The sequence below is a fragment of the Calonectris borealis genome, chromosome 4 (assembly GCF_964195595.1).
Source record: "Calonectris borealis chromosome 4, bCalBor7.hap1.2, whole genome shotgun sequence".
NCBI classification, from domain to species: Eukaryota; Metazoa; Chordata; class Aves; order Procellariiformes; family Procellariidae; genus Calonectris; species Calonectris borealis.
In genome coordinates, this window is record NC_134315.1 from 43,394,238 (window position 1) to 43,421,552 (window position 27,315).

Below are 27,315 nucleotides of genomic sequence, written 5' to 3' on the forward strand. Positions count from 1 at the left end.
GTTGATTAACAATTTTACATGTCGCTACTGCATAGTATCTTATACTGCGTAGTAGCCTATTTTATATACAATAGATGAATATGTATTCATTTCTTTGCCTTTGAAAAGTGCCAGATTATTCTTTTGAAGTTTTTCTATCTTCAGTGTTCTTTCTAGTCATCCTTTTTTCCTGTTAGCTGGCTGAAGCCAAGGTGGTCATGACCTAATTTTTTTTTTAATTTTTCACTTAAAAATTTACTTAAAATTCTTGCTTGTGTTTTGCCAAATTATTTCTAATAACACTCTTTTTCTTATACTGCAAGAAGCCTACTAAATAGGCCTTGTAAGTAGTTTATTTTAAATAAAAGTTGGTCTGCACAAGTTGGTCAGGAACAGCAAAAGACTCCTGTCGGAACTTTTTTTGCGTAACTCTCTCAGTCTGTTCTGTAAATAAGAATATGCAGAGGCCATGGAAAGAAGTAAGAGAAATTGAAAACAGAGATTTCAGAGGTAGACCTTATATATTCTTACTTGTTACCACTTCCCCCCCTCACCCATTCCACCTTCCTTGGAGCACATACAGTGGAAGAAACTGGCATTCGAGAGCTTCAAACCTTTCTTGTATACCTTACTTGCAGAGCATGCAACAGTGAGGAGGGGTGGCAGGTGAGAGCCCAGCATCATTAGGTCACTTCCCTTGCAACAGTAGGCACATTACTTTCTTCCTGGCTTGTAAAAGCTTCTTTTAAAACCAAAAAGCCCCACAAAACCAAACAAATAAACAAAAAACCCACCACAAATCTCAAAGATGAAGTTCTGTCCAAGTAGATGTTACATTTGAGTGAAGAGTTACCCAGGGAAATTGACCCGTGTTAGTCATACAATCAGTCTAAATGATCCGAGTAGTTAGTTACATCACTCAGCTTTTAAATACGTGAATTAATGATAATTCTTTGAGGACTCTTACATTGCAGAATGAAGCTGCCAGTTCTGATGGACAAGAATCAAGCGAAGAAGCAGAACTGAAACGCAAAAAGATAGAAGCACAGAAGGTAATTGTGGGGAGGGAGGAGATGGAACTTACTGTTTTCAGCTTTGTTTCATATCTCATGAAGTTTCTTGCATTTCATTTTGCTATCAATAGTTTGTTCATACATCCACTATAAGAAGTTTTTATTTTAACTGTGTTGAGGTAACGACTCTGTTCAACTGTTTTATCTCAGTCATTTTAAAATATGTTGTGACATAGCATAGCAAGTCAAGGATTTTTCCCATCCCTGCCTTTGAGATTTTTCTTTAGGTTAGCTTTAGTCCTAGAGGCAATTTGGTATAACTAAAATAGCATTTTGATACTGAAAGGGAAAGGAAGGTGTACCTTAGATAGCAACAACTTTATTTTAGTTAAAAGAATAAAAGAAGGCAAAACTCCTGACATGTGCTGACATGGGCTACATGTGGATTGGAAGGGGAGCTATGTACCCCTGTGATGAAGTACATTTAAAGCAAATGTGTTTCACAGAAATCTAATGTTTGATTGGAACTTTATTCCATGTGGTGTTCTTATATCAATAACTATCTCTACCATACAATACATAGCAAGTGTTACTCTATCCTATGATTTTTTTTTTCCCCCCATCATCTGCAAAGAGCAGTGTAAAAACCTTAAAACTAGAGGTGAAACAGCAATTGAAGCTTTTTGTGTTTATGTTGAATAAGTTTGTAAAGTTTAAAATGAATATTCAATATTTTGTGATCAATGCATTTGGCTTCAAAACTAATTTTAAGTAGAGATTCTAATTTTACATTACTCTGTTTAAGATTACTACGTATGCTAAAAATATAACGGTGTAAATCAAGAATTCTAATTAAGTTTTGAGGAGTTGCCATTATATTCAACATAGAAGATCAGTTATTGCACTTGTGTGGTAATTTTGATTGTTAGTGGAGTCCTTCTTTCACAGTCTATACAGTAATAAGTGAGAGAAAGGAAGATGAAGTAATCCAAGAATGTTTCTTTTTAAAATGTTCCATGGACTGGGGTACTAATGCTTTTCATGATTTTAAGTTCATCTTTTTTTGCTTGTTTGTTTACAATAGGCCCAAGCAAATGCTCGAGCTGCAGTTCTGAAAGAACAGTTAGAGCGAAAGAGAAAGGAAGCATATGAAAGAGAGAAAAGAGCCTGGGAAGAACACGTAAGAAAATAAATTTTACACACAGTCAAAGTATGTAGTGCTGTATCTTTGTATAACTAAAATCCTATACTGTGGTTTTTCAAGCTTAGATAATTAGTTTGTCTTCTGAAAGTGAGGAGAGCATCTATCAGTCAGAATTCCCTCATTAAAAGCCTAATCTTAGGTATACTTGAATGAAGAATTTGGCTCGAGATTTTGGCTTGAGAATTTGAGGACATCAAACCTAAGAATCATTAGGATCACCTTAAGTATTTTATTAATGATCTGTAACTTAACCAAAGTGTACTTATCGTATTTTGCTTCTGTGTGCTGTGGAGTGACAGGTTCATTTAGTTATATATTGCTACAAAAAACAGGATGTTGTGAAGCTGATAAACTGGAAGTAGTTCACATGTGCAGTTGGCAGTTGTCTTTTGTACGAAAATGTGTAGCATTATTGTCCTTTTCTGAGGTTTACGTTAGCCTATTTGATAATACTGTTTAATGTGCGAAGTCTTGAAGTTAATTTGATAATTTAAATTTTTTTAATTGAATCTATACAGCTGATAGCGAAAGGGGTAAAGAATCCTAATGTGCCTTTTCATGTGGGAGCTACAGAACAGAGTCCTGTGCATGGACTACAGGAGCTTGGAGCAGCTCTTCCTAAGCCACAACTTCCAGTGAAGCCTGGTACACCAGTCATCTCCATGACTTCTGCTTTGAAGGAAGTGGGTGTGGTAGGTACTTTTGCTAAGAGGGTAAAATTAATGAAAAAAAACCCCACTGATTTGAAAAAGAATTTTTAGAAGAATGTGTAGATCAGGTAGAAAAAATCGTTAAGGGTACTTGTTGCTTTTAATTAGGGAAGGGGGGGGGGGCAGGGAAGAAAAAAGATGTAAAAAGAAACCAAAACTTGGAAGCTGTTGAAATACATCTGTACACTGAAATTCAAATTCAGTCCATTTTGAACAAAATGGCTTATTTATGATGAACCCTAGGCAGCAATTTAAATTTTGATCAAGGCAGTCATGATTAGTGGAAGAAGACATCAACTAACCACCATTTCCATCAGCCTCTGGAAGAGGGGAGTTAAGGAGTTTGTAACCTGGTGGAAGTGAGAAAATAAATTCTGAATGATAGGACTATTTTATATTAATTCTTGTTTTCAACGAGTTTGAAAGTATGTGCTGATTATAACAGAGATTATAAAGTTTAAGAGACTTGAATCTGATAGTGTTGTCTCTTCCTGTTGTCTAAAACAGTATTAGAGACTTCCTAATTTCTATTTTCTGTGATTTTGTGTCCTAATATTGTAAATGCTTACACATTTACCTTGACTACCACCATTTGATTTAAGTGACAATTGTGAAACTGAGCATACAAGTGAATGTTTTTACAATTTGAGTTTTTAACACAATCTGTGTTAATTTGAATGCTAACTTTTGGGTTTTTTTACCTAAGTTATTTCTAGATTTCAGTGTAGTGTGGGATTATATACTGTATACAACACTGAAGGCTATGACTATGGGAATATAGTGAAACTTAGTGCTAAATAGTGTATATAAAATATAGGACACTGAAAAATGTCAGCTGATAGCTGGAAAAATAAACAAATCATGTTTTGACAAATATTTAAATCATTAGCATATTTTTTCCACGTGGATAGTTTGTTTTACAGTAATGCAAGATGGTGACTATAACTGACTAAAAATTAGCCCACAGAGCAATTGGAGAAGACAAGCCTTGTACACAAAGATTATTATATATATAAAATATATAATAATATTAAAAATACATATTTTTTCCTTCAATTTTTTAGTTTGATTATTTTATATATTTACTATTTTACAATTTTGAAGAGTAAATATGCTTTCTAAATGAAGTTCATATTGATTGCTTTTGGAAGCCTGGTAGGTCTTATGCAATAGTTGAAATTTCATTGCTCCCATAATTGAGGCAGATTAAGAACAATGCAGAATGTTTCCCCGAAAAATGCACCACATAATGGAATATTTAGTGTAATTCTGCATCTGCCTAATCTCAATCAACTTAATCTGGGCAGGCTTTCTGATATGTTTTCAGATATCAAGGAACTACTGCTTTCTTGTTCTTTACCGACTTGACATTATATATGCTGTAATCACTAAAGTTGTCTGTTCTCCCTTCTGCTTTTCTTTACAGCTGCTCCTTGACTCTGTCCTTGCCACTATTTTTGTTCTTTTATAGAATTACTCATTTCTAGGATTGGAATTTGGTGGCATTTTGCCGTAGAGGTCATATCTAGCTTTATCTCTACATGTTTCATGCTCTGAACCTTCACTTGGCTGCTTAAACTGAGTGCGATTCATTTGCTCACCACTTTCAGATAGTGAATGGTTCAAAGACTGAAGCTGCCCTTGAAATTCTGTCTTTGGGAAGCCCCACAAAAATAGAGGTATCATACATTCCGTCTCAGTTTATCTGCAGTTGTCAATGAAAAGGTTTTAGAGGTGATTTTTCACTATTACATCTATTAATATTGTCAAGATTATTTTTTTCTGATGTATTCTTCTACATTGCATTTCATGCTTCTTGGACTTAAAGGATGAAAATGTAACTACTATCCAGGAAGCTGAGGAAGAAATAAAAAAGCCAGATTTTGCAATGCAAGTATGTAAAATTGTATTCAGTTTGATTTAGTTTTTCTTTTCCTTTTAAGAAAGGTACTATTTTAAGTGATATATGTTGGCCCTTATTTCAGAATAAACGAGAAATACTGAGAAGATTAAATCAAAATCTTAAAGCTCAAGAAGATGAGAAAGATAAAAAGGAGTGTAAAAATATCTCTGAATCAGCTGGGTCTGAGGATGGTAAGGAACAACAAGAAGGTGACCCTCCACTTCTAGGAGATCGCAAAAAATGGGAATCTGGGGCATCTGAGTTGGTAGTTCCTCTAGCTCAGTTATCAATGGAAGATTCTCTCTCCGGAACAGACCGTAAGTACTTTTTTTGTCACCATGATATTAGTAAATCAGTTTACCATGTGTAGTGCCTGTTTTATAAAGCCAAATACTCTTTATTATTATAGTCCTGTTATCAGTTGCATGTCATCTGCTTCTAAAAACCAAGTGGTTATATATTCCCTTGCATAAGGAATAAGGTACAGGCATTGGCCTGAAGGAGATTCAACAAATAATTTCCTAATTTCAACAAATAGTTACCTGATTAAGTGCGTGGTTACTTTCTTTGAGCTTTCTTTGTAAGTTTCACATTGTAGAAATAAATAACCTTTGAGAATGTGACAGACTTACTTTATAATATAGTAGTTTTACACGGCTAGGATATTAGAAGATGAAGAAACTTCTTCTTTTGCTCTATTATTCTTTGTTGCTTTATATCCTCCATTGTCCTTGGAGGGAGAAATAACAGAAACAAATGCCAAAGGATAGCAGGACAAGAGACTTTCTAGTTTCCCGTTTCAGGTAAAGTTATGACCATCTCATGCCAGTATTGAACATTTCTCATGCTGTTTTCTTTCGGAGTGCCTGAATTGCTGAAAAGATCTCCTGCTGCTATTAAGTTGCAGATGTTAACTGGCATTGAATGATTCTTGTTATTAAATGGAATTGGCAGAAGAAAAACTCTAGACTTTTGAGGACAGTCTTTAGGCTGTCTGACTTGGGGTGAGGTGGCATGAGTCTGGCTTTGTAGTTTTTAGTTTTGTGGAGGTTAGTTTTTTGTTCATTATATAGAAAGTGAATAAAAGTTTCTAATTTCTAAAAGTTTCTATATTTGTGTTTGTGTCCCGACAGGACAAACTCTGGGGGATGTAATTAGATTAGATATTGGTGAACCCCACAGGAAAGTCTGGGGCAAAAGCCCTACTGATTCTGTCCTGAAGATCCTAGGAGAAGCAGAGTTGCAGCTGCAAACCGACCTACTCGAGGAACTAGATGTAATAAGTGGTAAGCACAGCTGGTAATTATCTGCACTGCAAGTGTAGGAAGTGCTAGATTTGCCAGTTTGTCTACTGAGAACAATTTTGAAGTCACAGAAGCATATCCTATCCTCGCTCTTGCTTTCCACTTCTGGGTGTTGCCTCAGTTCTAAATGTTTTAAATGTCAGCACAAGCTGATACTGGAACACACCGAAATATTTCAAACTCAGTGAAGTGGTAAGAAATTAAGAAGGATGTGCTGAAAGGGAAGGATCTTCATTTTATTGAAAAGTCTTGGACTTTGCTTATTGATAGAAAACAAGTCTGTTTTTTAAAAGGATGTCATCAACTGAATACTGCATTACATAGGTCCTATAACCTTCTTGTTAGCATGTGACTTATCATATCAGCAGATTTTTTTTCTGGTCAACTCCTGCTTTTTGTCCTTTCCAAGGACAAAACGACTTATGTTTATTCCAAATATTAACTTGTACTAATGTTGGAAGTAAAATTCAAATTTTAATATTTCTAGCTTTCCTCTTCATAATAGTTGTAATAAAAGCATGCAAATCTTTCTATTCTGTTTTCCTTTAAAGAAACAAAAATTCTCAACTTACCTTGTAGTCACATTGTAGTTTATTATCAAACTGTGTCAAGCACTGTTTAAATAATAGAATAATTTTGCGTTAGGTACTGCAGAACTTCTTGAAGGAGATCGTCAGTCCTTAATTATAAAAGAGGAGAAGGAAGAGAAAGCTCTTCCTACAGTCGGAGCTCAGTCTTCAGTACCAGCTGATATCACAGAGTCTGACATGACTATACCAGAAGAATCTCAAAGAGCTGGACCTACCCAGGTGCAGAGCAAACCTGTTATGCTGGATGGTAAGTCATTTCATTAGTAATTCTAATTACAATGTGTTTTCCAATTCCAATTTCCAGGAAGTAATGATCCTGTATACTTTTATATCTTCCCATAAGTAATGTGCAGTTTTTCATTAACACCTTTTAGGTAGGACCAAGTGCTTTCTATGCCTGTGTTGTAATTTGATTCACTAATGTATTTTGTAAATTTCCAGAAACCTTTTTTGTGCGTTTATAGAGAACTCTCTAGAATACAAGTGGAATTCTAAAGTGCTTCAATGTTGTTGTTGTTGTTGGGTTTTTTGTTTGTTTCTCCCCATCAGTTGTGCTGGAATCTTTTCCCCTGTATGATACCAGCACCAGCACTCTGCTGATGTCTGTGGGGTTTTTAGAAAACATAGTTCATTGGAGCTTTAAGATACTTTTCTTGTATCAGAAACAAAGTTTTAGCTCTGTGGTGATAAAACTTCAGTTGTTTCTGCAAAATGCAGAAAATTATTAAATCTGAAGGATGTAAGTATAATCTTAAGATGTATAGTCTCTCCTGTCTTTTTGTTTGGTTGGGATTCACTTTTAATGTGGTATATGACTTTATTAATTCTAGACCCTGATGATTTGGAAGCAGAGATGTTGGAAGAAACAGAAGAAGGTAAAAAGCACCAGAGTAAGGAGAATAAGGAATTTCCCATCACTGTTAATGAAGTGTGGGTAAAAGAGAAAGAGGATAAGTAAGTACTCTCTTCTTCTGATCCCCCCTCTCTCCAGTTCAAACAATGAGCTTTAACTGAGTAGGATTTAGATACATCAGTTAAAATGTTTAGCTTAGTTAAAGCTTCATTGCTTGTCTGCCATGTTAGTTTTACTGCACTTGGTGGCTGAGGATTTTTTTCAGTAGAATAATGACTATTTTTACATGGTGTTTCCCCTGGATATGGTATTTTATAATAGGGCCCAACATGACAGAAGAAATGAGGCAGCTTCTGAGAAAGTAATGCTTGACAAAGTGCAACCACAAAAGGAAGCTCCAGAAGGTCAGTTGAAGTCTCTTGTTTTGTTTATTGTAGCTGGTAGTATGGAGTACTTGAGCCATCCCTTCTCACTTCTTCACTAACCCCGGAAGAGCAAGTTTTCTGTTTTCATTTTCTTTTTTAGCATATTTCTAAAAAGCAAATTTCTGATTAATTAGGAGGACAAATCGTGGGTGTTATTTTTGCCACTTTGGAAGAAAACATGTAACAAAGCTACACTATGTGTAGATGAACAGGGCATTGGCCCACACTGATACTTAAAAGTGAATGTCAAGTTTCTGAATGCTACAACCTTTTAAAATGACTGTTTAAAATGCTATGAAATCTGGTGATTTTACTTAATAAAAGTGTTGCTTTGTTTATAGACATCTCAAATTAATACTGAACTGCAGCTTGGATAAAAAAATATTTTAAGTGGCTGCTAGTGATAATCTTTTATCTTTATGGCATAGAAGAATTGCTTGCTCTTGGAGGTCTTTGAAGTAACTTCAGAAGGTCTGTATATTTTACAGTAGAATAGAAAATGCATCGGCAATAGTGTCAAGTATCATTGATGATACTATTCCATCTATTTATGGGTGGCTTAAGCAAACTAGATTTTTTTTTCCAGTGTTTGGGCGAACTATGTTGAGGTAGCTTTGAAGAAATCTAGTATAAGGGCAAGAAGCAACAGATGAAAATGGATGACACCATAATTTCAGGCATGGACTGGATAATGAGAAACTAGAAGGCATGAGAAGAGAACAGGCTTATAGCTGAGGGCTGTGTATTCTCAAAAAGTTAAAATGGCAGAATTCCATATTATAATGTATTTACTAAAATAATCCAAAGATATTTTAATACTTTTACAGTGCTATCTATTTTCACCTTTAATTGTACAACAGAAATGAGTTAGTTTTATTCACTTTAATTATCTTTTGTTTAAGAGCTTGGGGTTTTTCATCTATTTAGATTTGTAATGGACTTTCTTTTACTACATCAGAAACTTGTTCCAGTGACGGTCTGCAACCTGAACCCTTATTCCAGAGGGTAATGCAGCTCCCAGCTGTACCAACAGCCTCGCCAGTTCTATCAGCTCAGTCTTCCCAGGAAGAGCCTTTTGTACCTCGTTCACGTTCCATATCACCAGCAAAAAATAAAGGCAAAAGTTCATTGTTGATTGGACTTTCTACAGGGCTTTTTGATGCAAACGATCCAAAGGCAAGTTTAAAAAACTAAAAAGGAATACTTGTTGTTCTACAGTAATATTATTCTTATTTTCTTATTGAGGCTGAATGAGGCCAGAAGAGATGGCCTAACTGTTTCAGCAGGTGTTTGTATTTGTCTAGCCATGTCTGCCCTGCAGTGTGACTGCACTGTGTTCATTTTATCAGCAGAACTCGCACAGCAGTGAGAGTTCCTGGTTTCACCATTCAGCATTTTATGTCCAGGTGTTTATGGAGGAATGCCACCACTTCTCTGAGACATAACTGAGGGATTTCATGAGGAAATTCCTAACTTCCCCTATCTGTTTTCTCCCTTTTGTGCAGTTTTTCAGACTTAGTACTATCTTGCCATCATAAACATAAACACTGAACAGAACAGCAAAGGTATCTTGTCATTTCTGGCAACCAAGTGATTGGGTTTTCTCCTGTAGGATTTAACCAACTAGAACAGGTTCTGGCTGTGAAGCAGGAAGACTGAAGAAGAGTGAATGGAACTAACTGCTTTCTTGAAGGCGTTTCCTGACCAGCTACGTAGGGTTGAGTGGCAGCTCACAGTCTGTGAAATGAGCATGGGATGGTTTTGATATGAATTTAAGATATTTTAAGAATAGTTATGGAACTAGTAGATGAAACAGACTTCTTAAATTACGTGAAATGTTTGCCTGGGTTCTAAAGAGGAAAGTGCATGAAAGAGCAGCTGCTTTTTGGAGAAACAACTGTGCCAAAGGGTTCTCTGGAAACTTGCATACTTGCGTTGCAAGTCAATATGTAGTAAAGGATTTCCTAAGTGGTGGAATGCCAGATAAGGAAGAATGTTTCTTCTTTTGACTCCCAACCTTTTTTTGTGAGTCCATGAAAGAAGTTGCACTATTGATGATTGATTGAATATTGAATAATATCTATTGGTTGATGCATTGCTAGGAAGCATAATATCAGGGATAGCGCTATTTGCATCTGTGGGAAAATAAGGCTGCTTGTCAAGCTTGCGTCTGTTTTCACAGATCCATATATTCACGTAAATGGATTTATGACTTTAATTTTTATTCCTCAAGAGTTAGTCTGTCATTAACTTCACTAGTTTATGAAACTGTTTATCTGGCAGTTGGACAATGATTAGAGAAAAGCTGACTTGTGAGTAGGGGGAAGATGAACATTCTTTGTATCCTTATCAGATTTAGAAAGTAATGGATATGCTTTATAATGAAGTTCTTCAGTGTATTAACATGAAATGCTTCAGTATGTCACTTGTTACTCCATATTTGGCATGTGTTGTGGCCATAAGTGTTTGTCACAGAATTGTTAATGCAGTACCAGATGAGCTCTAAATAATAGCAGAGAGCTTGGAGAAAAGCAACAGATGTGTTGTTACTGCTGCAGTAGACTTGATGAGAGAGAGCAACAAATTCCCTTTCCTCATTTAGTTGCAACAAGAGGACGTTCAGTACTTCTTTGCAGTATCTGCAAATGTAACTTCCTGAAATTTCCTGAATATACATCTGCTGCAGCTCTTACCAGAAACTAAGGAAACCTTTAGCAGGGAGCAGGACAGACAGAGTTAGTGTCCTATCTGTAGGCATGTCTGTATGCTAGCAGAAGTAGGCTAATAGGAAAAGAAACATTTTTCAAAATACCTGGAAACTTTCAAATTATGAGGTAAAGTTAGTCTTCTAATTGTTCCTTCACTTTGGTAGTAGCAGTCAAAAAGGGTGGTTACTCCTTTGATGGCAATAATGTTCTGGCCATGTGCTGACAGAGATTTGATATTTGAGCATGTATATGAATACATTGTGCTGGTATAAATTGCAGCTGAGGAACTATTTTTTTCATTAAAATTTAGGGGGTTTCATTAGGGGCAAACACTGAATGTGCATGTATTCAGAGCTATGCTGAAGGAAGGTGAGGCTTATTGATAAAACTTCTTAGTCTTGCTTCTTATTTTATTAATACCATGGTGAATATTTAGTAATTTTGGCGGTGTTCTTAGACTTCTTAAAAGAGAGAGCTGGTAGATCACTGAGCAGACAGTTACTTTGTTTCCATGTTGCTTTATTTCCATTGCAACAAATTACTGTTGTAATTTGAACTTCTTTCTAATACTTCTTGTAATGAACTTCTTTCTAATGCTATTGTACTGCCTTGAAATATACCATAAACAACAGTTACTGTTTCCAGTGACCAACCTCGAGAAATAATAAAATGACATTTTAAAAAATATTCCTTTGTCTTAAAATGGTTCTAAGCTGTAAGTGATTGACTTACATACATTGTAAACAATTGCATACATATATTATTTATCTACTGCAACGTTCCTTTTCTTTAGATAGCTGTCAGGTAATGAAAAATCTGCACAAACCAAGGATATGTTGGTCAGTTGCTGTTCTTAAAGCTTTTCAATTGCTGTAGCCTGTAAAGGCAGAAGGAACGCTTTCCTTTTAGCTGAGAGGCAAAATTCAAGATGTCAGATTTTCAACAGTTAGAATATCTGTGCTGGACATATCGTTATTTTAAAATTGACCTTCAAATGAAAAAAGACAAAAAAAAAATATCTCGTTTTAGGGTATTTTGTAACCTCAGACTGTCTTTAGTATTGTTACCAAACAGGCTTTCTATTACCTTTGCAGATGTTGAGAACATGTTCGCTCCCGGATCTTTACAAACTGTACAGAACTTTAGTCGATGTTCCCAGTGTAGCAGATGTGCAGCATCAACATAATCTTGAAATAGATGATACGGAAGATGAGCAAGCCAAAGAAGGACCTTCTGATTCTGAGGATACGTGAGTGTATCAAGTTTATCAAGTATTTCAACAGGCATCTTAGATCAAGAATATTTTTGGTTAGACGCTAACAATTACACAGTATACCAGCATGGGGTTTTTACCCAAATTTTAAAAATCCTGTATTGAATCACCATTTACTTTGAGTCCTGCTCCAGAGAATTGAGAAGCTAATGGGATGTACTGCTTACAACAGCTGTCTGAATTTCCTTTCCAAATTCCATCCAAGATGCTATTCTGTCTGGCTTCTGCTTCTGCTTCTTCTGGCTTCTGGCTTCTGCTTCCGCTGAAGCAGATCAAAGTTGATGGCTACCGCTCTTCTAGAAATAAAGATTTCTTGAATATTTCTTTTCTTCGTATGTTCTGGGAATCTCGCTCATCTGTCTTCTCTACTGTTGTATTGGGATGTCCTTCCAGTCCCCCAGATTCTTTCAGGGGCTTCAAAACCTGACCCTGACTCTTGACTATTCCCTGCAGCTTGGGTAGTCTGCAGGGATATTATCATCTGGTGTATCTGTTCTGATGAGATCTAGATCTCTTTTTGCTCCACACATGTTTTTATCTGGATTGGGAATGTTACACTTGCCAGGGTTCTCTAATAGTGCACAAATACAATGATTCTGAAATTATCTTACTAATCAAGTTGAATTGAGGACCTATCATCATCTTTTTATGAAATGGTCTGGTATTTGTTTAGCTAATCTTTATTCCCTGTGTCTTGCATGATATAATGGTATCAGTGCTGTAATCATGTTGGACTGAGGACACAAATATTTGTCTCTTTCTTTTCTTTTTTTTTTTTCCCTTCCTCCTCCAGCTACGTTGGCTTTCCAGTTTGTTGTCTTAACAAAAGAAATGAACTCTTCCTACAGGGTTTGTCTTGTAAAGTATTAATTACATAATACTTTATATAATACATTATATCACTTTCTTTTAGTATGTTTGGGGAGGCAGATACAGATTTGCAGGAACTCCGGGCTTCAATGGAACAATTGCTTAGGGAACAGCCTAGTGAGGAATTCAGTGAAGAGGAGGAGTCTACTTTAAAGGCTAATGTCATCGAATGCGTAACAAATGGTACAGAGCTGGATGAAGGAGATGAAAATAACCCCAGCAGTGAAAGTGCACTTAATGAAGAATGGCAGTCAGGTATAATTTCTATTATACCTGTTTTATAAGTTATTTATTTATGTTAACAATTCAAACACAGAATAATGTTTTTGCATTGCATACTTATAATGAAATAAAGCTCTTATTAATAGTTTTTATACAGAAGTTTAAAAAAATCAGATAATATTTAGACTTTCTGAATGTTAAGGTCAACATCTAAGCAACCTTCAATGTTGCAAATTAAATGTTGGCTATTTGTTAGGCAGTGATTATAAGTCACTTTTTCTCTAGTTGTCTAAAACTTGTCTTCAAGGAAGATCAAAGGCTCTGTGCACATCGTATGTTTTGAATAATTCATGACTGCAATGTAAGAGTGAAAAAGAAATAGCAATTGACACGACTGGAGTATCTGGGATCCAGCTTACGTTGCAATTAAGTAATTTAACAGGCAGTCAAAAGGAACATGAAATTATTAACCTTGCCCTTAGACCAAAATAGCTATTAATGCAGTCATACTAAAAATGAGACGGAAAAATTTATTACTGCTTTTAGCATTTTGCATTAGCTATACACAATGGTGTCCTGAAGTCTCAGTGTTTTTTAAATTCTGGTTGAAATATAAGTACTTTACTACTGCTGTAAAATAAAGTGCATTTAGAAATATAGGTGTAAAAAGATGTAGACAATCAATAACTAATATAAAACATAGTTTTTGTGTTATTTTGGTTTATTGAAGACAATTTTAAACAAATTGAAAATCTCTGAATATACCTGTAAGATATTACCTATATAATACATTCCAACAAGTATTTTAAGGTAAAACAAACTTAGGTAATACCATCTTCTTTCATTTTTTGACAGTGCTGATGTTATACACTGATAACATACGATACTATCTGTTTCTGTGATTCTGTTGTTGTTGCAAGCATTACGGTATTTGGTGTCAGTGTCCCACCTTCTGGATTCATGATATTCCATAAGAATTGCAGGTTTCAGTGATGGGGGCGGGAGGAAGGCCTTCAAATCTCAGGGGAACAGGCAGAACTTGAAACCAAATCTGTTCAAGATCCAGAAGTTAAATACAGGATTAGAAGTAATCTAATGGGTGTTTAACCCATATACAACTTTTCCTTTTATTTCAATGATAATTTCTTATTGATGTGACTGTTGATACTTGAATCAGGGATACAATTTGGTCAGGATTATACCTTACACTAGTCATATATAGGAATTGAAAGTTGTTAGAGTTTTAATACTAACTCACAAAGTCTGTAACCTACCAGGCACTACTATGTATTTTTTTTTAAAGATTTGGTAATATAAGTTCTGAAATCTAAAAAGTTGTATATTTTTCCCTGGGTAGAAGATAAGTCCTTTCATATTTCAAATACTTATTTAAGGAAGTATTTTTCTTGGGCAAGAACAGTTTGCATTTTATAACAGGATTTTACATAGGGATTCTATCTTGTATTTTTAAATAGATCCTTCTTTTGTTAAACTTACCTAATGTTTGACTGTTACAAACCTATTTGTAAGGTTTCTGTAGCCTATAAGCAAAATCATCTTGATTTCTTTCGCATATCTTATTGCACCAATTGGCATACTGAATTTGCTACACAATGGAGATGGACTCGTAAAAGAATGAGGAACTTTGTAGCTAAATTAATACTGGGGTTTTTAGACTTGCTCCAGACGCATCTCAGTGCAGGAATTAAATAACTGATTCTTAATTTACATGTCCTTATATTCTGCTAGAAGACAGCTGCTTCATTAAGGAGCTCTTTTCCCTAGCATGGGTCAGCCACTGAACCCTGTATCAGTTCCACCTCAGAAATATGTGGAATGGTTATATGGAAGTTGACCTACTAACATTGCTTTGCTAAGTAAGTGCGCTTTAAGACCATACCTTGTTTTCCTTCAGTATGAATACCTTTATGGCTAACTATCAGAGTGCGGTTTTAGGGGATCGCTAGATGTTTCCTATTTGGGATTCAGAATTTCTTTGCTGTCAAGAAAGGGACTGTTCCTATTTCCTTGCAGGTTGTTCAGAACATCTGCCAACATCATCTGGTGCTCCTCAGCTTACCTTTACATTTCATTACATTTAGAGGCCTGGGTGGATATCAAGTTTAGGGCCACAGAAACAACATTAAAGAGTGTAGGAAAACTGAGGGGTTTTTACTGTTGTTTTCTTTCTTTATAGATAATAGTGATGGAGAGATTGCCAGTGAATGTGAAGAATGTGATAGTATCTTCAGCCATTTGGAAGAGTTGAGATATAACCTGGAGCAGGAAATAGGCTTTGATAAATTCATTGAAGTTTATGAGAAAATAAAGGTTTGTGGGATAACCTCAAGTGGAAAATATTTTAAAAAACAAGTACCTAGGGCTGCTTACTGTGCTAGTAACTAATTGCATTGTGTGACTAGAATCAGTGCTTATTTCTTTAGTCTTTTATTCTGTTTTGACACACTAAAATATTAACAGAGAAAATGCCATGCCAGTGGATTAAAGAGGAAAACTTTGGGTTTAACCATGAATTGCATTTAATAAATCTGAGCTATTTAATTCTCTACCCATTTTAATTTTGGCAACATGGATTGTCCTTTCTCCCAGGCTATACATGAAGATGAAGACGAAAATATTGATATTTGTTCAACCATAGTTCAGACTATTCTTGGAAATGAACACAAACACCTGTATGCCAAAATACTTCACCTAGTAATGGCAGACGGAGCCTACCAGGAAGGTAATCTCACTATATCCTGGCAATTATGGCTTGTCTTATGTTTTTTCGTGGTCATATACAATAGGTTCTAATACGCTTTTAAAACGTATCTGTGCTTTGTAATATTGGTTGGCTAAACTGATAAAAATAATTTTTTTCACAAAGGGTATTTTTATTCCTGCAGCAAAATGTGGCAAACTTTGATTTAGCATGCTGACCACTCTGATTTAACAGTATATACATATACAGTCAACTGTAATAATAGTTGTCTTATGAAAGGTGCAGTATAATTACTTAATTACTGTAAAACAGTTATGCAGACTGGGAGGATGGAAGTCTAGAATAAGACTTTCAGAATTAAAAGCAATTTTATCTTAAGAATTAATGAATTTTTAGCTAAAATAATATTGTTCTTACCAAAACACTACTTTTAATGGGTTGCAGTATCACTGCTTTTCTGAAAGGAAAATTTCATGTGGCCCTTTATCCTACAGTTGTCATTTTTCAGAAGAACTTGATGTGAAGGTACCATCCATCTTAGTTTTCAGGTGGCTCAGAAATACATGAAGAGAATTTGTCTTGCTTGGGAGCCCTGCGTAGCTTAGCACAGATTACTAGGGAGATGGATAGTTCGTAGATCTTTCACAGTCACTCTATGAAATACCACACAGACTACTATCAATGAGAAATGGGTTTGTTTTTTTTTTTTCTCTGTGTCAAAAATTTAACTGCAGTTATGTTATTTTAGATTCCTAATGATGAAAGTCTTTACTGGAGAGAAAAAAAAAAATTTAAATCTCAATTATTTTACCAGAAATCAGAAGCATTATATATTGGCTTCAGAAATGTGTGCAATGATGACTATTTAATGTATTTCAATTTTGAAAAAACATTCTAATGCATGTTAACCAATGTCTACTTTCCGCATCTTTTAATTTCTTTTACAAATGTGTTGCAATAGCAGTAAATAAAGGGTCAAATAAGACTTCGGCTTTCTATGGTTTTTATATATAAATGCTTGGGGGGGAAAGTCTTAAAAACTAGTTTTAAAAACATAATTAAAAAAAAAAAAAATCTAATACAAATTACATTTTCCCAATTTTTCTTTGCTACTAGTATAGAACCACTCAGTAAGAATAACCAGTACTGTGTTGTTTTCATGCTGTGTTATAGAAGTATGACAGAAAAGTGCCTGAAAAATATTTTTTCAACCACAATTTATTGATTTAATGACAGAATTGGAAAGATACATTGTAGTAGTTCATTTTTCAAGTGTCCAAAGGACTGGCAATATAGAACAAGAAGAAAATGGTAACTATAGTGCTACCTGTGTTTTTTCCTTGCCACTTTGCCTTAAGGATATTTTAAAACTAGTACTAAAAGGCTTAAATGACAATTTGCTGAAATGTTGGCAGATTGTAAGCTGTTGTCTGAGTGAATCCTGTTAAAATGAGCTAACTTTCATCTTGCAAAATGCTGATTAACGAGTGGCTATTTTTAATAGCTTCAGTTCTAATTCTGCATTTTACAAATCTGTGGTAGCATACAAAAATGTAAAGAAAAAGTAGTTCTGTACATTTAAAGTACATGTAGTACTTTAGTACTAAAGTACATAAAGAACTACATTTAAAGTAGTTCCATAAATTTCAGACATTTAAAGAAAAAATCCTATGCTAATAAAGGTGAATAGAGGACAAGTGACAGTGAGAAGCATATTCATGAGCTTCTGTCTCAAAATTTTACACTCTTCAAATAAGAAAAGTTAGAAAAAAATCTATATTGCTCTTTACCAAGAGGATTGTTCTAACTGAAGCAGGCGACTTGAGATGAAACTCTCTTAAATTCACTAATCCAAGAAAGAGATGTTGTTCAATATTTGTACACATAGTACTTTCAAGGCAGTTTTGGTAACAGTCACCTCATCGGTGACTGACTTGTATTATTGCTTACTGAATTGTGGTTTCTAGTTTGTTTTGTAACCCCAGCTTGATTTTGTGTGTGTCTGTCTGTCTGTTACTCCTTTTCACCCTGTCTCTCTCTCTCTCTCTCCTGCTTTTTACAGATAATGATGAATAAACCTGGCTCAGGAAATTCCTTAATGCTGTACTACATATCGGTGTTTGAAGTCTGCACAGCTGAATAACAAATCGTAGTGGAGAATGTAACATGGGGCAGGAGGAGCAAGACTTCAAAAAAGAATGTTGATTGTATGAAAAAGAGGAATAACATGGCTTTTAAAACTGAGATACCTATACACTTCTCTTGTGTGTACTTGCATATGTGTTCATTAAATATTAGATGCCCAAAATTTAAAAACAAAACAAAACAAAAAACAACAAAACAAAACAAAAAAACCCAAACCCTGTAATCTCTCAAATTCCAACAGAAATACAGAAGAGAATACCTGTAGATATTCTGATACAAAACTGAGACCTACAATGTAAAACCCAGTTTCTGCCATATCAACAGTTGGCTGGTGCAGTTAAGCAATTGGAAGCATTACTGTGTTGTGGAAGTACTCACATCTAACTATTCACTTGCATACTTAAAATAGCCTCTCTTTACACCTACATAAAGAAATTACTTCATTTTATTGACCCTTGTGGTTGTATTTTAATAGCATCTTAATCTAGTGTGTCCAGTTTGAGTATTTCACTTTTTTCTTAATAAAAAAATTATTGTAATTTGAAGCTGAAGGCTTCTGTTACTTTTTAACCAGTGTCATCTGAAATATCTTAATGGTGTTTCTAAATCAAGGCAAACTGGTACTTAAGTCGTCATTGAAATGTCTGGGTTTTTTTGAGGAGCTAGAATACTTTTTTCTGAATATTTTTCTTCCCCTTCTTCAACCTCTTCCCCAAATCCCAAGTATTTAGCTCTTTTGAATTTTGTAATCTGGTCAATGATAATATGGTATGCTGTTGAATTGAAAGGAGTGGGTTTTTTGCAGTTTGTTTTTTAATTCTTACTGTCACACTCATGGCTCCAGCAGCCACAGGGGAAAATGAAATATTGCAGGCACAATACTTTGCATCTTTTGGCTCATGTTTTGTAGCTTGATTTCCAGCACCCCGAAAGAAAAAACAGGTTTCTTCTGACCCACATTTCCTTGTTCCTCCTGTCAAAGCAGTACTATACAGGGCAGACATTAGGTATGCCTTTAGATGACTTTTTCCAGTCATCATCTCTGGAACAGCTTTATTGGCTTACCCATAAAATAAGTCTCTTGTTACAAGTCTGATAAACTGTCAAACTTCCAACTGCCCTATTGGAGAAAAACAGATTTCCCCTCCCCAGCTACAGCCAGTCACAATCTAAAACTGTCAAAAGTTACTTTTCCACAAAGTAAAAGCAAGTGTGTATATATACATTATTTAGAACTGTCAAAATATGTACATGATTTTTGTATAATTGTTTTATGGTGTTGTTATTAAAGCTTTGCTCACTGAAAAGTGTTAATTTTTTTAAACACATCCAATTCTTAATGGTAGACCAAACTTACTCTATTTCAGCTGTATCCTGGGAACCTGCGATGAGAATAAAATTAATAATCATAAATGCCTTTAATATATTAATTTTTTAATGTCCTTATTTACTTGATAAACACCTCTTGCTTCATCTGATGAGAAAGTATGATCATTGTTGGAAACAGTGCTGCTTCTCTTCTCCTTCACCTCCTTTTTTTTAAACTTTCCACAGCAAATTTTGGGGATTTTTCACTAGGCTTCTCTTCCATTCCACTTTTCACTGCTGAATAATCTATTCAGAGAGATGATCCCCATGAGCTATGTCATCCGTGACATTTAGCAAATACACTCTAAAGACTTTAATAAAGAATGAGTCTGCATTATTTTCCTTTTTCAAGTTTGCTTTTCAAATCATACCTTGCCCACTTTTGGGGGGAAGGGAGGACCCAAAATTTTAGATTTAAAAGAATATAGATTAACCATATAAAAGAAGAAAATGTACCAGCTGGTATATTCTGCGCTCTGTGGTTTTGAATTTTCTCAAGGTGATACAATCTTACTGAAGTTAAGGGTTGGGGGCGTGTTTAATTCTTTTTAAATTGAAATCATATCATTATTGACATTATTCATTTCTTATGCAGTGTGCTGGCTTGCTTCTGGTAAGAAAAATGGATGTAATCTGCAGACTTCAAGCTTTACAGACATAGAGCTTTTTATCAATTAATGATTTGAAATATATGCGTAGATTGTGCACAGCTTTTCAAGAATAATCTTCAAACTTGCCAGCTGCTACTGGATATCCTTGAAAACCCTCAAGAGCTAATTTAAAATTGACACAGTAAATAAGTTTGTCTGCTAAAAAAATACTTTTAACTGAAATTTAAATCCCTATTTAACGTACATTATAACGACATCAAGGATAGTGTTACTTCAGGACGATTTATTGGTCTGTATGTAATAACTTATTGAAATTAGTTGAGTATTTTGCTTGTATTCACGTTACGTTCACTATGAAGAATTTTCTGTTGTAATTCTAGTAGCAAATTGAGATAATAGAATGGTATTTTTGGCACAAAACATACTCTGTAAACTATTTCACATTATGTCCCTGTCCTCAGTCTTTCTTCTTGACCCCAGAAGCCAACTGTAGTTCAGATGAGGAATCTTTAAAACAAACAAACAAAAAAAAAACCCCACAAACAAACAAAAAACCACACATACACCCCTCCAAAAAAAACCCAAACCCATAATGCCTCTGTTGTGCTGCCCTGCAGACATGATTGTAGTCTGTGACAGTGGACTCTCTCGGCTGACTGTGCTATTTATAGCTGTACACACACCTTGAGTTTTCTGACCTTCAACGGAAAGGAGTAAAACCCCAGCAGGGAGGCAGAACGAGAGAGAATGTGTCCTCGTGGCCTGCGGCGGGAAGATGGGAGTCTTCACTGCTACCTGGCTTTGTTTGGAGCTGAACAGGTACAGTAATCCTACGCTGAGCATTGCTGCCTAGAATCTTTTTCGAAGAACAGAGCCTGAAGAGGCTTTTAGCTCTTTGGTTTGCTGAACTTTGAGTGTGTATTTGAAGTTGCCACTAGAAGGTACTTCAGAAAAGTGTATTCCCTGGTTGGGCAATGTGAACCAAAGCAGGTAGCTAACATTTCCATGGTCTGGTAAGTGAGCGGCTGATTGAAACAAAGTTCCAGTGTACCATGTTCCTGACAAGGTTCTCTGTGCTCTTAAGATATCTACATAATTTGTCTGTCATTCTTACTTCAGCTTTTAGCGTTTCTGTCTCCCTCTTGCTCTATGTTGTGCATAAATGCTCTATGTTTATTCAAACATGCATTTTCTACTAACCCTCTTGTTCTAAAGCTTTACAACCTTGCCCAAATCTGCTGAAAACTTACAAAAATATTTTGTAAAAGATTGTTTTTTTCACATTTGTTTGCAGGGGAAATTACACCCTTTCAAAACTCTGACTGTCCTCAACTCAAGAGTTGAACTGTGAGTTCGTAAGCTAGCGTTTAGAATAGACATCCCGAGCCTGCCTATGTGCCATGGGGCGGCGGCGCTGCCGCTCTGCAACCGCCAGGTGGCAGCATGGCCGGGGCCGGGGCCGGGGCCGGGGCCGGGGCCGGGGCCGGGGCCGGGGCCGGGGCCGGGGCCGGGGCCGGGGCCGGGGCCGGGGCCGGGGCCGGGGCCGGGGCCGGGGCCGGGGCCGGGGCCGGGGCCGGGTCGAGCTGCGCCCCTCCCCCGGGGTGCACGACCCGCCGCCTTACACGGTGCCGCGGCTTCGCAGCAGATTGCACTTTGCTTGGAAAGACGTGGGGCTACCTGGTACTCTAGGTAGTGTCCTGAAGCTGGTAGTCGGTGAGTCTGAATCAGCATGGAAATTCTAAAGTTGCTATGATTTATAAGTATGTCCTTGTACAAGGCCATGTTCTGCAAACGCTACACATAAACACAAATCTTCGTATGTTTACAAATATGTTTTTGTATGTTTTACATAACATTCACAAATAATGTACAAACCAAAAATGTAGATAAATATATAGAACTTACTCAACTGAGTAACAGGCCTTTAGATGGAGCACAGTTTCTCAGCTTGTATCAGCCATGCAATCCTTATGCTCCTTTTCCTGGGGGATAGGAGGATGGCATGGTACGCCCGGTTTCCCCAGATGACTAGATGCACGTAAAACAAAATATGACACTCTTAGCACAGTTGTGATGTTGTGTATGGGTGGACTCTGTATCAATCTTCCCCTCAGCCAGAGGGTGGGGTAGAAGCATGCCCCTGACTAAATTACTCATTTGACTTCTCTCTCTCCACCAAAAGCACCTCATCAAGCCTGAAATGAAGCTAGGCTCTACTTAATTTTATTAACTGTGATAAACCAAAGACAAATGTAGAAATTTGATTTTTTCAATCCTTTTAAACATTTTTCTTCCCAAATAATTGCGTGCTTTCTCAAATCTTATTTTAACACTTGTTCATTTGTGAACCATGTAGACTAAAATTTAGCATAAAATAGAAACCAATGGTTACCTTTCTTTTTGCCATTTTTAGCATAGCAGTTTAGATGCAGCAATTTGCAGAGTTTAAGTACTAGTTTTAAAATCCATAAAGAGCTTCTTCCTTTAAATTAAATTTGTGTGTTAATGCAATACACACTTCAAATGCATTTCCAAGTTGATATGTTTTCCAGCTGAGCTGATGAGTTCATCAATTCAAATAGTAGTACTTTGAACGGTTGGCTTGTGCAAGAGTCTTAAAAACAGTTCTTCAGCAACTAAAGCCTTAATTTAACTGCTTCCATAAAGATATATTAATTTGTAGTTACTTGTGAGACACGTATATAGGAGTTCAGCTGCTCCTGCTAAATTGCTTGCCTGGTGCACTCTTCCAGATTTTATCTCCAAGACATTTTTAAACCAAGATGGGATTTAGCTAATTGCATTAACTCTCTTTTTAACGATACAGTTTAGAAACTCGCAGAGCCAAAGACTTGGAGAGTTTTTTCACATTAGCTGCACAACAAAAGCCAAAACCGGTGCGGGTTACAGAGTGAGAAAACTCCAGTGAAGTAGCATTTGCTTAGTTTCAGGATGGCTATGACAGTTCTTTCACAAGTTGTCCCTGAGGCTGACTGTATCAAGTGCGAGGCTGGGGCGTTGCATGAGTCACTTCTGCTTGGCTGATGGATGTTCCCTTAGGGATCAGAGTCAGCCAGGAGAAAATACAGTTCCGTTTCAAGTAACGCTGTGGGTCAAGCTCATACAGACATGCTCTGAGGATAATGGAACCATAATCAGGTCCTTGATATACCCTAATTTTTGCTGTATCCTGCAGACAGTCCTGACAATAATGTCGTCTCGGGGGAAGAGATGAAGTATGCATTTTTGCTGCATCCTCAATATAGGATAAAACTTCCCCAGATTCAAATTTTAGGCAAAAACTCTGCAGTTCTACCTCTCTCAATAAAATTGTAAATTTTAAGCAATACTTCAGGGATGCTACTTTTATCTTCTATCACCTTTCCCATCAGCAAGCAAGAGTTCTCATTGCTGTTTGTTTTATTGCCGCTAGAACTATTTTAAATGCTACCAGAGTAGTTTTACAAAACTAAGGTTTGTAGTCTTTTTCTGAAGAAGTGATTGATTTGATGGGGATATAGAAAAGACAGAAAACCTGAGATGCTGTTAATGATGAGCTAGAGCTCTATCTATTGTGTAGCTATACCAACATGACCGCTGCTTAAAGGGTCAGTCAGTCTCCTTTTTATAAACTGCTGTAGGCTGTTGCACTTCCTCTAAACTCTGTTTCTTCCTCGGTATTGAGCTGTAACAACTCTTGATTAAGATGTCTAAAAGATAGTCATAAAATGCATCTAATTTGCCATTATTGTAGCACACTTAGTTGATCCTTTCCCACTGATGTTAGTTTTGGTAACTTATATAGCAGTTTGGAGTATTTTAGTCTTGTTCTTCAAACTTTGTAAGAGGAAATCAAAAGATGAAGATTATGGCAGTTGAGCTTCTCAATAGAGTAAATTTGGACTTAATGCTGGACATACTTTCATGCCTTTTTAATTCTAAGAAATGCTAGTATATTTTATTTTTTCATGCTTAATAGTTTTAAAGCTTTATTTAGTAGATCTGTATTTTACTGTTAGTAAACATATATGGAGAATTATTTCCACAGCAGTAAAACATCTCTAATGTGATTTTTAGCTATTAATAATATAGCAATTTTTTTCAGCTGTTGAAAATTCTGATTGCACTGAATTGTATATCCTGTTCCACCGTGGACTTTAGTGTATCAGTTAATGATCACAGTGCCCTGAATCACTTAACTCACACGTATGCACTTAATTCACTGCAGTGCCTCCTTCCCTCAGATGACCACTATTGCTTTCTCTACATTGGGCAATCTTGTTTGTCCAGGAAGAGACCGCAGCAAATTCTGACTCCAACAGACACTGAGGTTAAGCGTTGTCAGCTGGGACAGGGAGCACAGTTCAATCCCGGCCTGCGACCTTTGTTAATCATGCAGTAACACTACAGTAACTAGTCTGCTCAGATCAGTAATGACAGATTTTCTACCATAAATACCAGTATCTAGCCATACATGCAATAGCAAAGCATGGATGACTGCAGTCATAAGGCCTCCCTCCTCCCAGTAAAACTTAAAGAAAGCTTGCATCAAATATCACTGTGATCTGTGAAGATGCTCCTGTTCTCAGCTCTCTATTCTTTCCCTCTGCTGATGATGATCAGAACCAGCAGAATGAAACGTGCACCCACCCTCATGCTTCGGCACAAAGCATAGCGTCGTCGATTAAACTGCTGAGAAGATGGGTTTGAGCCAAGTCACCAGACTGAGCTGCAGTTGGCGAGGATATGAGCACATCTTCCATTCTGCTCATTCTGCCACAGTGAAAGTAATCTCCATCAGAAGGATGGGGTGTAACAGATGGAGCTGTAACTTAAACCACTTAAATAGTTCCTAAATCTCATCTGTCAAGGATGGTGCAAGGCTGCTTGTGCAGCGTTAGTAAGAGAAATTTATGAACATACAATGTGAAATAGGCCTGCTGAGGAGCAAAAGCTGTGTAGTGTATAATGTTTATCTTGCATTAATCAAGTTGTAATGTACTTACTTAACACTATTTTTGTTTTCACTTGCGGGCAAAACTCCGCACAGATGTTTTATTCTGCCTTACAGCAGTTAAAAATGTAAGAAATGTGTAACTGAAATAGTTAAAAAATCTAATAATTGTGAAATTGCCTGTTTTGTCATATGATAAACCACGGGCGCTTGTTAGAGGGATCATACTAATCCATAGGTCAGATGCCTTCCTACAGTCACTAGCTTTAACAAAGCTGTTTTTGATACCTCAACTCGGGTATTTTCAGCTAAAATTCAGAAGCCTTGCATACAAGGCCTGTAAGATGTGGGGTGTCTCTCCTGCCCCTCCAATCTGCATTTCTGTCTTAGTGGTGTCTGAAAAATATGCTACTCACTCACAGTTACACTGATGTTCACGGTAATTGCAGGTACCTCATTTCTGGAAATCGAACCCTGATGCTTTTTCAGCCCTAGGGAACTGTATTTCCTTGCCATAGGATAACAGAGAGGTCAGAAGGCTTTGTGATCCTTGGACAGAAGACTGCGTAGAATAATAGAATGAACTGGGAAAAAAATGTGCTGAAAGCATCTGGGAGTTTTTTTGTGCATACTAGACATACTCACTTTCTGTGACTAAGTTTACTGTTACTGAGGCCTAGAATTAGCCAAATAAAACAGCAGGGATGCCTTCTCTGTGTTTCTTGCCTCCATTTCTTACTAACATTTTTACATTCACTCATTCCCTCTTCTAATAGAAGCTGGGGGAAAAGTGCCGAGTGCAGCACTAATGACATGAAGAAAAACACTGAAGGAAGCAGCAGGGAGGCCAAGGTTTCAACCACTCTCCCTCCCTTGCCCAGGAAAACTTCAGTGACCTCTTGACACCTCCCACGGGAAACTTTAAATTGACAAGAGTATTTGCCAAGTAAATACAAAAAATGGCATTAAAATAGTATTGTTTCTGACTTAATCCTCCTAAAGTCAATGAAAGTGAGTTAAGGTTCCCGCAGCAGCTATAATGCACTAACCTCATTCTAGATGGCAGTGTATGTGGATACGTATCAGGATTGATTAATAAACACTTCCACGCACTCAGAAGTAGTATTCACTTGGGAAACTGAAAATAAAAATGCCAAAAATTAAGTTACAGCTTGTTCCTGGATTACCCTGGTATTTTGGTTAAAACTACTACGTTTCATGTTACGCAACACTACCTAGAGTCAAAACATTGTTAATTATTTGTCCTAAGAAAACAAAAGGGGAAGGCATTTCAAGTTAGTTATGCCCTGATTGTTTATTCTGACATGTTTTTGCTGGGGTAAGTTGCTCAAGAATGATTGTTGGCAGTCTTGGAAAATATTATGGCTTTATTATCTGCCATTTGACAATTTTTATTCTGAAATCTGACGATCAGGAATGGAGGGATATTAGAGTACACTGCATCTCAAGCATCTCCATAACATTTCTCCCGACACCTCCCTGCTACCCAGCAGGTCATTACTAACTCTGATCCTGCTCGTTAAGGGATTCCAGGAGACAGGTCACTAAACTGGAGATCTGTGGTTTAGCTCTGGGAATTGTTCCTTTGCTTCCTCCCCAGCAAATTATTTAATTTATCCTGCAGAGATAACTGCATCTATGCCAGTCATTATCTCTCCTCATTTGTCTTGCCTTTTCTTATCTTTCCAGTCTTTTTCATTATTAGTTCAAAGTCTTCAATGTATGAGGTAACTCTGCTTTTGTGCTCCCCATCCCTGTCACATAGAAAAGGAACAGCACAATAAATACCATAAATAAGAATGCTTCCAGAATGCAATACCAGAAAAATGCTCACTGACTAATGTGAACTAGCACATAGGAAAACACCTAGCATAGACCATTTCCTGACAACTGTTTTGAGCACAGCTGCCTTAGCTATATTTAAGGACTGTGACATGGATTAAAAATTCATCCTTTTTTTAGTGTAGGTGTGACCTGAGAGAAGAATGGTGGTAGAACTGCATTAGCAGTTTGCAGTGATGCTTGCGAACAGGTTTTTGGCACACTTACCCATTGTCAGTGCCCTAGTCATATCCACATGCAGAGAGTTGCTGCTCGCATTTTCTGGGACACGTGGGAAAACATACTTGAAAATGAGTTTGACTATAGCTTATATGAAGTGTATATTTAAGAGATATTTAAGGGCTGATTCTTAGCTAAAGGGATGGAATCCAGCTGCCTGTTTTCTTTGGCCCTGAGAGTCAGTTTGATATGATTTACATTTTCAGAGCTGGCTTCACAAAGACAGAGCTAGAGGGTTCGTTTTGAGGCTTTTTTTTTGGTGTGTGTTAGTGAGTAAATATTTTACAGCCCAAATTCCTAGTTCCACAAAATCAGTGACTCCCAGGCTGTGGGACAATATAAGTAAGCACAAAGGCTGGAATTTATTGCTAGGAAGAAT

The 27,315-nt window shown here is 36.6% G+C and overlaps 1 protein-coding gene across 8 annotated transcripts in view; it reads left to right on the forward strand.

Annotated features, from left to right (window-relative positions):
* The window catches only part of NEK1 (NIMA related kinase 1), a 56,537-nt gene extending 30,971 nt beyond the window's left edge, over positions 1 to 25,566 (forward strand). For 4 of the 8 annotated variants that reach the window (XM_075149338.1, XM_075149340.1, XM_075149342.1 and 1 more), the window contains 17 exons: positions 954 to 1,031; positions 2,077 to 2,172; positions 2,715 to 2,888; positions 4,735 to 4,800; positions 4,892 to 5,126; positions 5,943 to 6,095; positions 6,759 to 6,950; positions 7,534 to 7,657; positions 7,878 to 7,960; positions 8,940 to 9,157; positions 11,784 to 11,938; positions 12,876 to 13,087; positions 15,252 to 15,385; positions 15,665 to 15,797; positions 17,839 to 20,719; positions 21,195 to 21,247; positions 24,129 to 25,566. In XM_075149338.1, the coding sequence (XP_075005439.1) occupies positions 954 to 1,031; positions 2,077 to 2,172; positions 2,715 to 2,888; positions 4,735 to 4,800; positions 4,892 to 5,126; positions 5,943 to 6,095; positions 6,759 to 6,950; positions 7,534 to 7,657; positions 7,878 to 7,960; positions 8,940 to 9,157; positions 11,784 to 11,938; positions 12,876 to 13,087; positions 15,252 to 15,385; positions 15,665 to 15,797; positions 17,839 to 17,852 (2,067 nt within the window). In that variant the 3' untranslated portion in view covers positions 17,853 to 20,719; positions 21,195 to 21,247; positions 24,129 to 25,566. Of the gene's footprint in view, positions 1 to 953; positions 1,033 to 2,076; positions 2,173 to 2,714; positions 2,889 to 4,734; positions 4,801 to 4,891; positions 5,127 to 5,942; positions 6,096 to 6,758; positions 6,951 to 7,533; positions 7,658 to 7,877; positions 7,961 to 8,939; positions 9,158 to 11,783; positions 11,939 to 12,875; positions 13,088 to 15,251; positions 15,386 to 15,664; positions 15,798 to 17,838; positions 20,720 to 21,194; positions 21,248 to 24,128 lie in introns of those variants that run through there. The other 4 variants (XM_075149343.1, XM_075149345.1, XM_075149346.1 and 1 more) reach the window with 4 other exon arrangements.
* Positions 25,567 to 27,315: the final 1,749 nt, after the last annotated feature.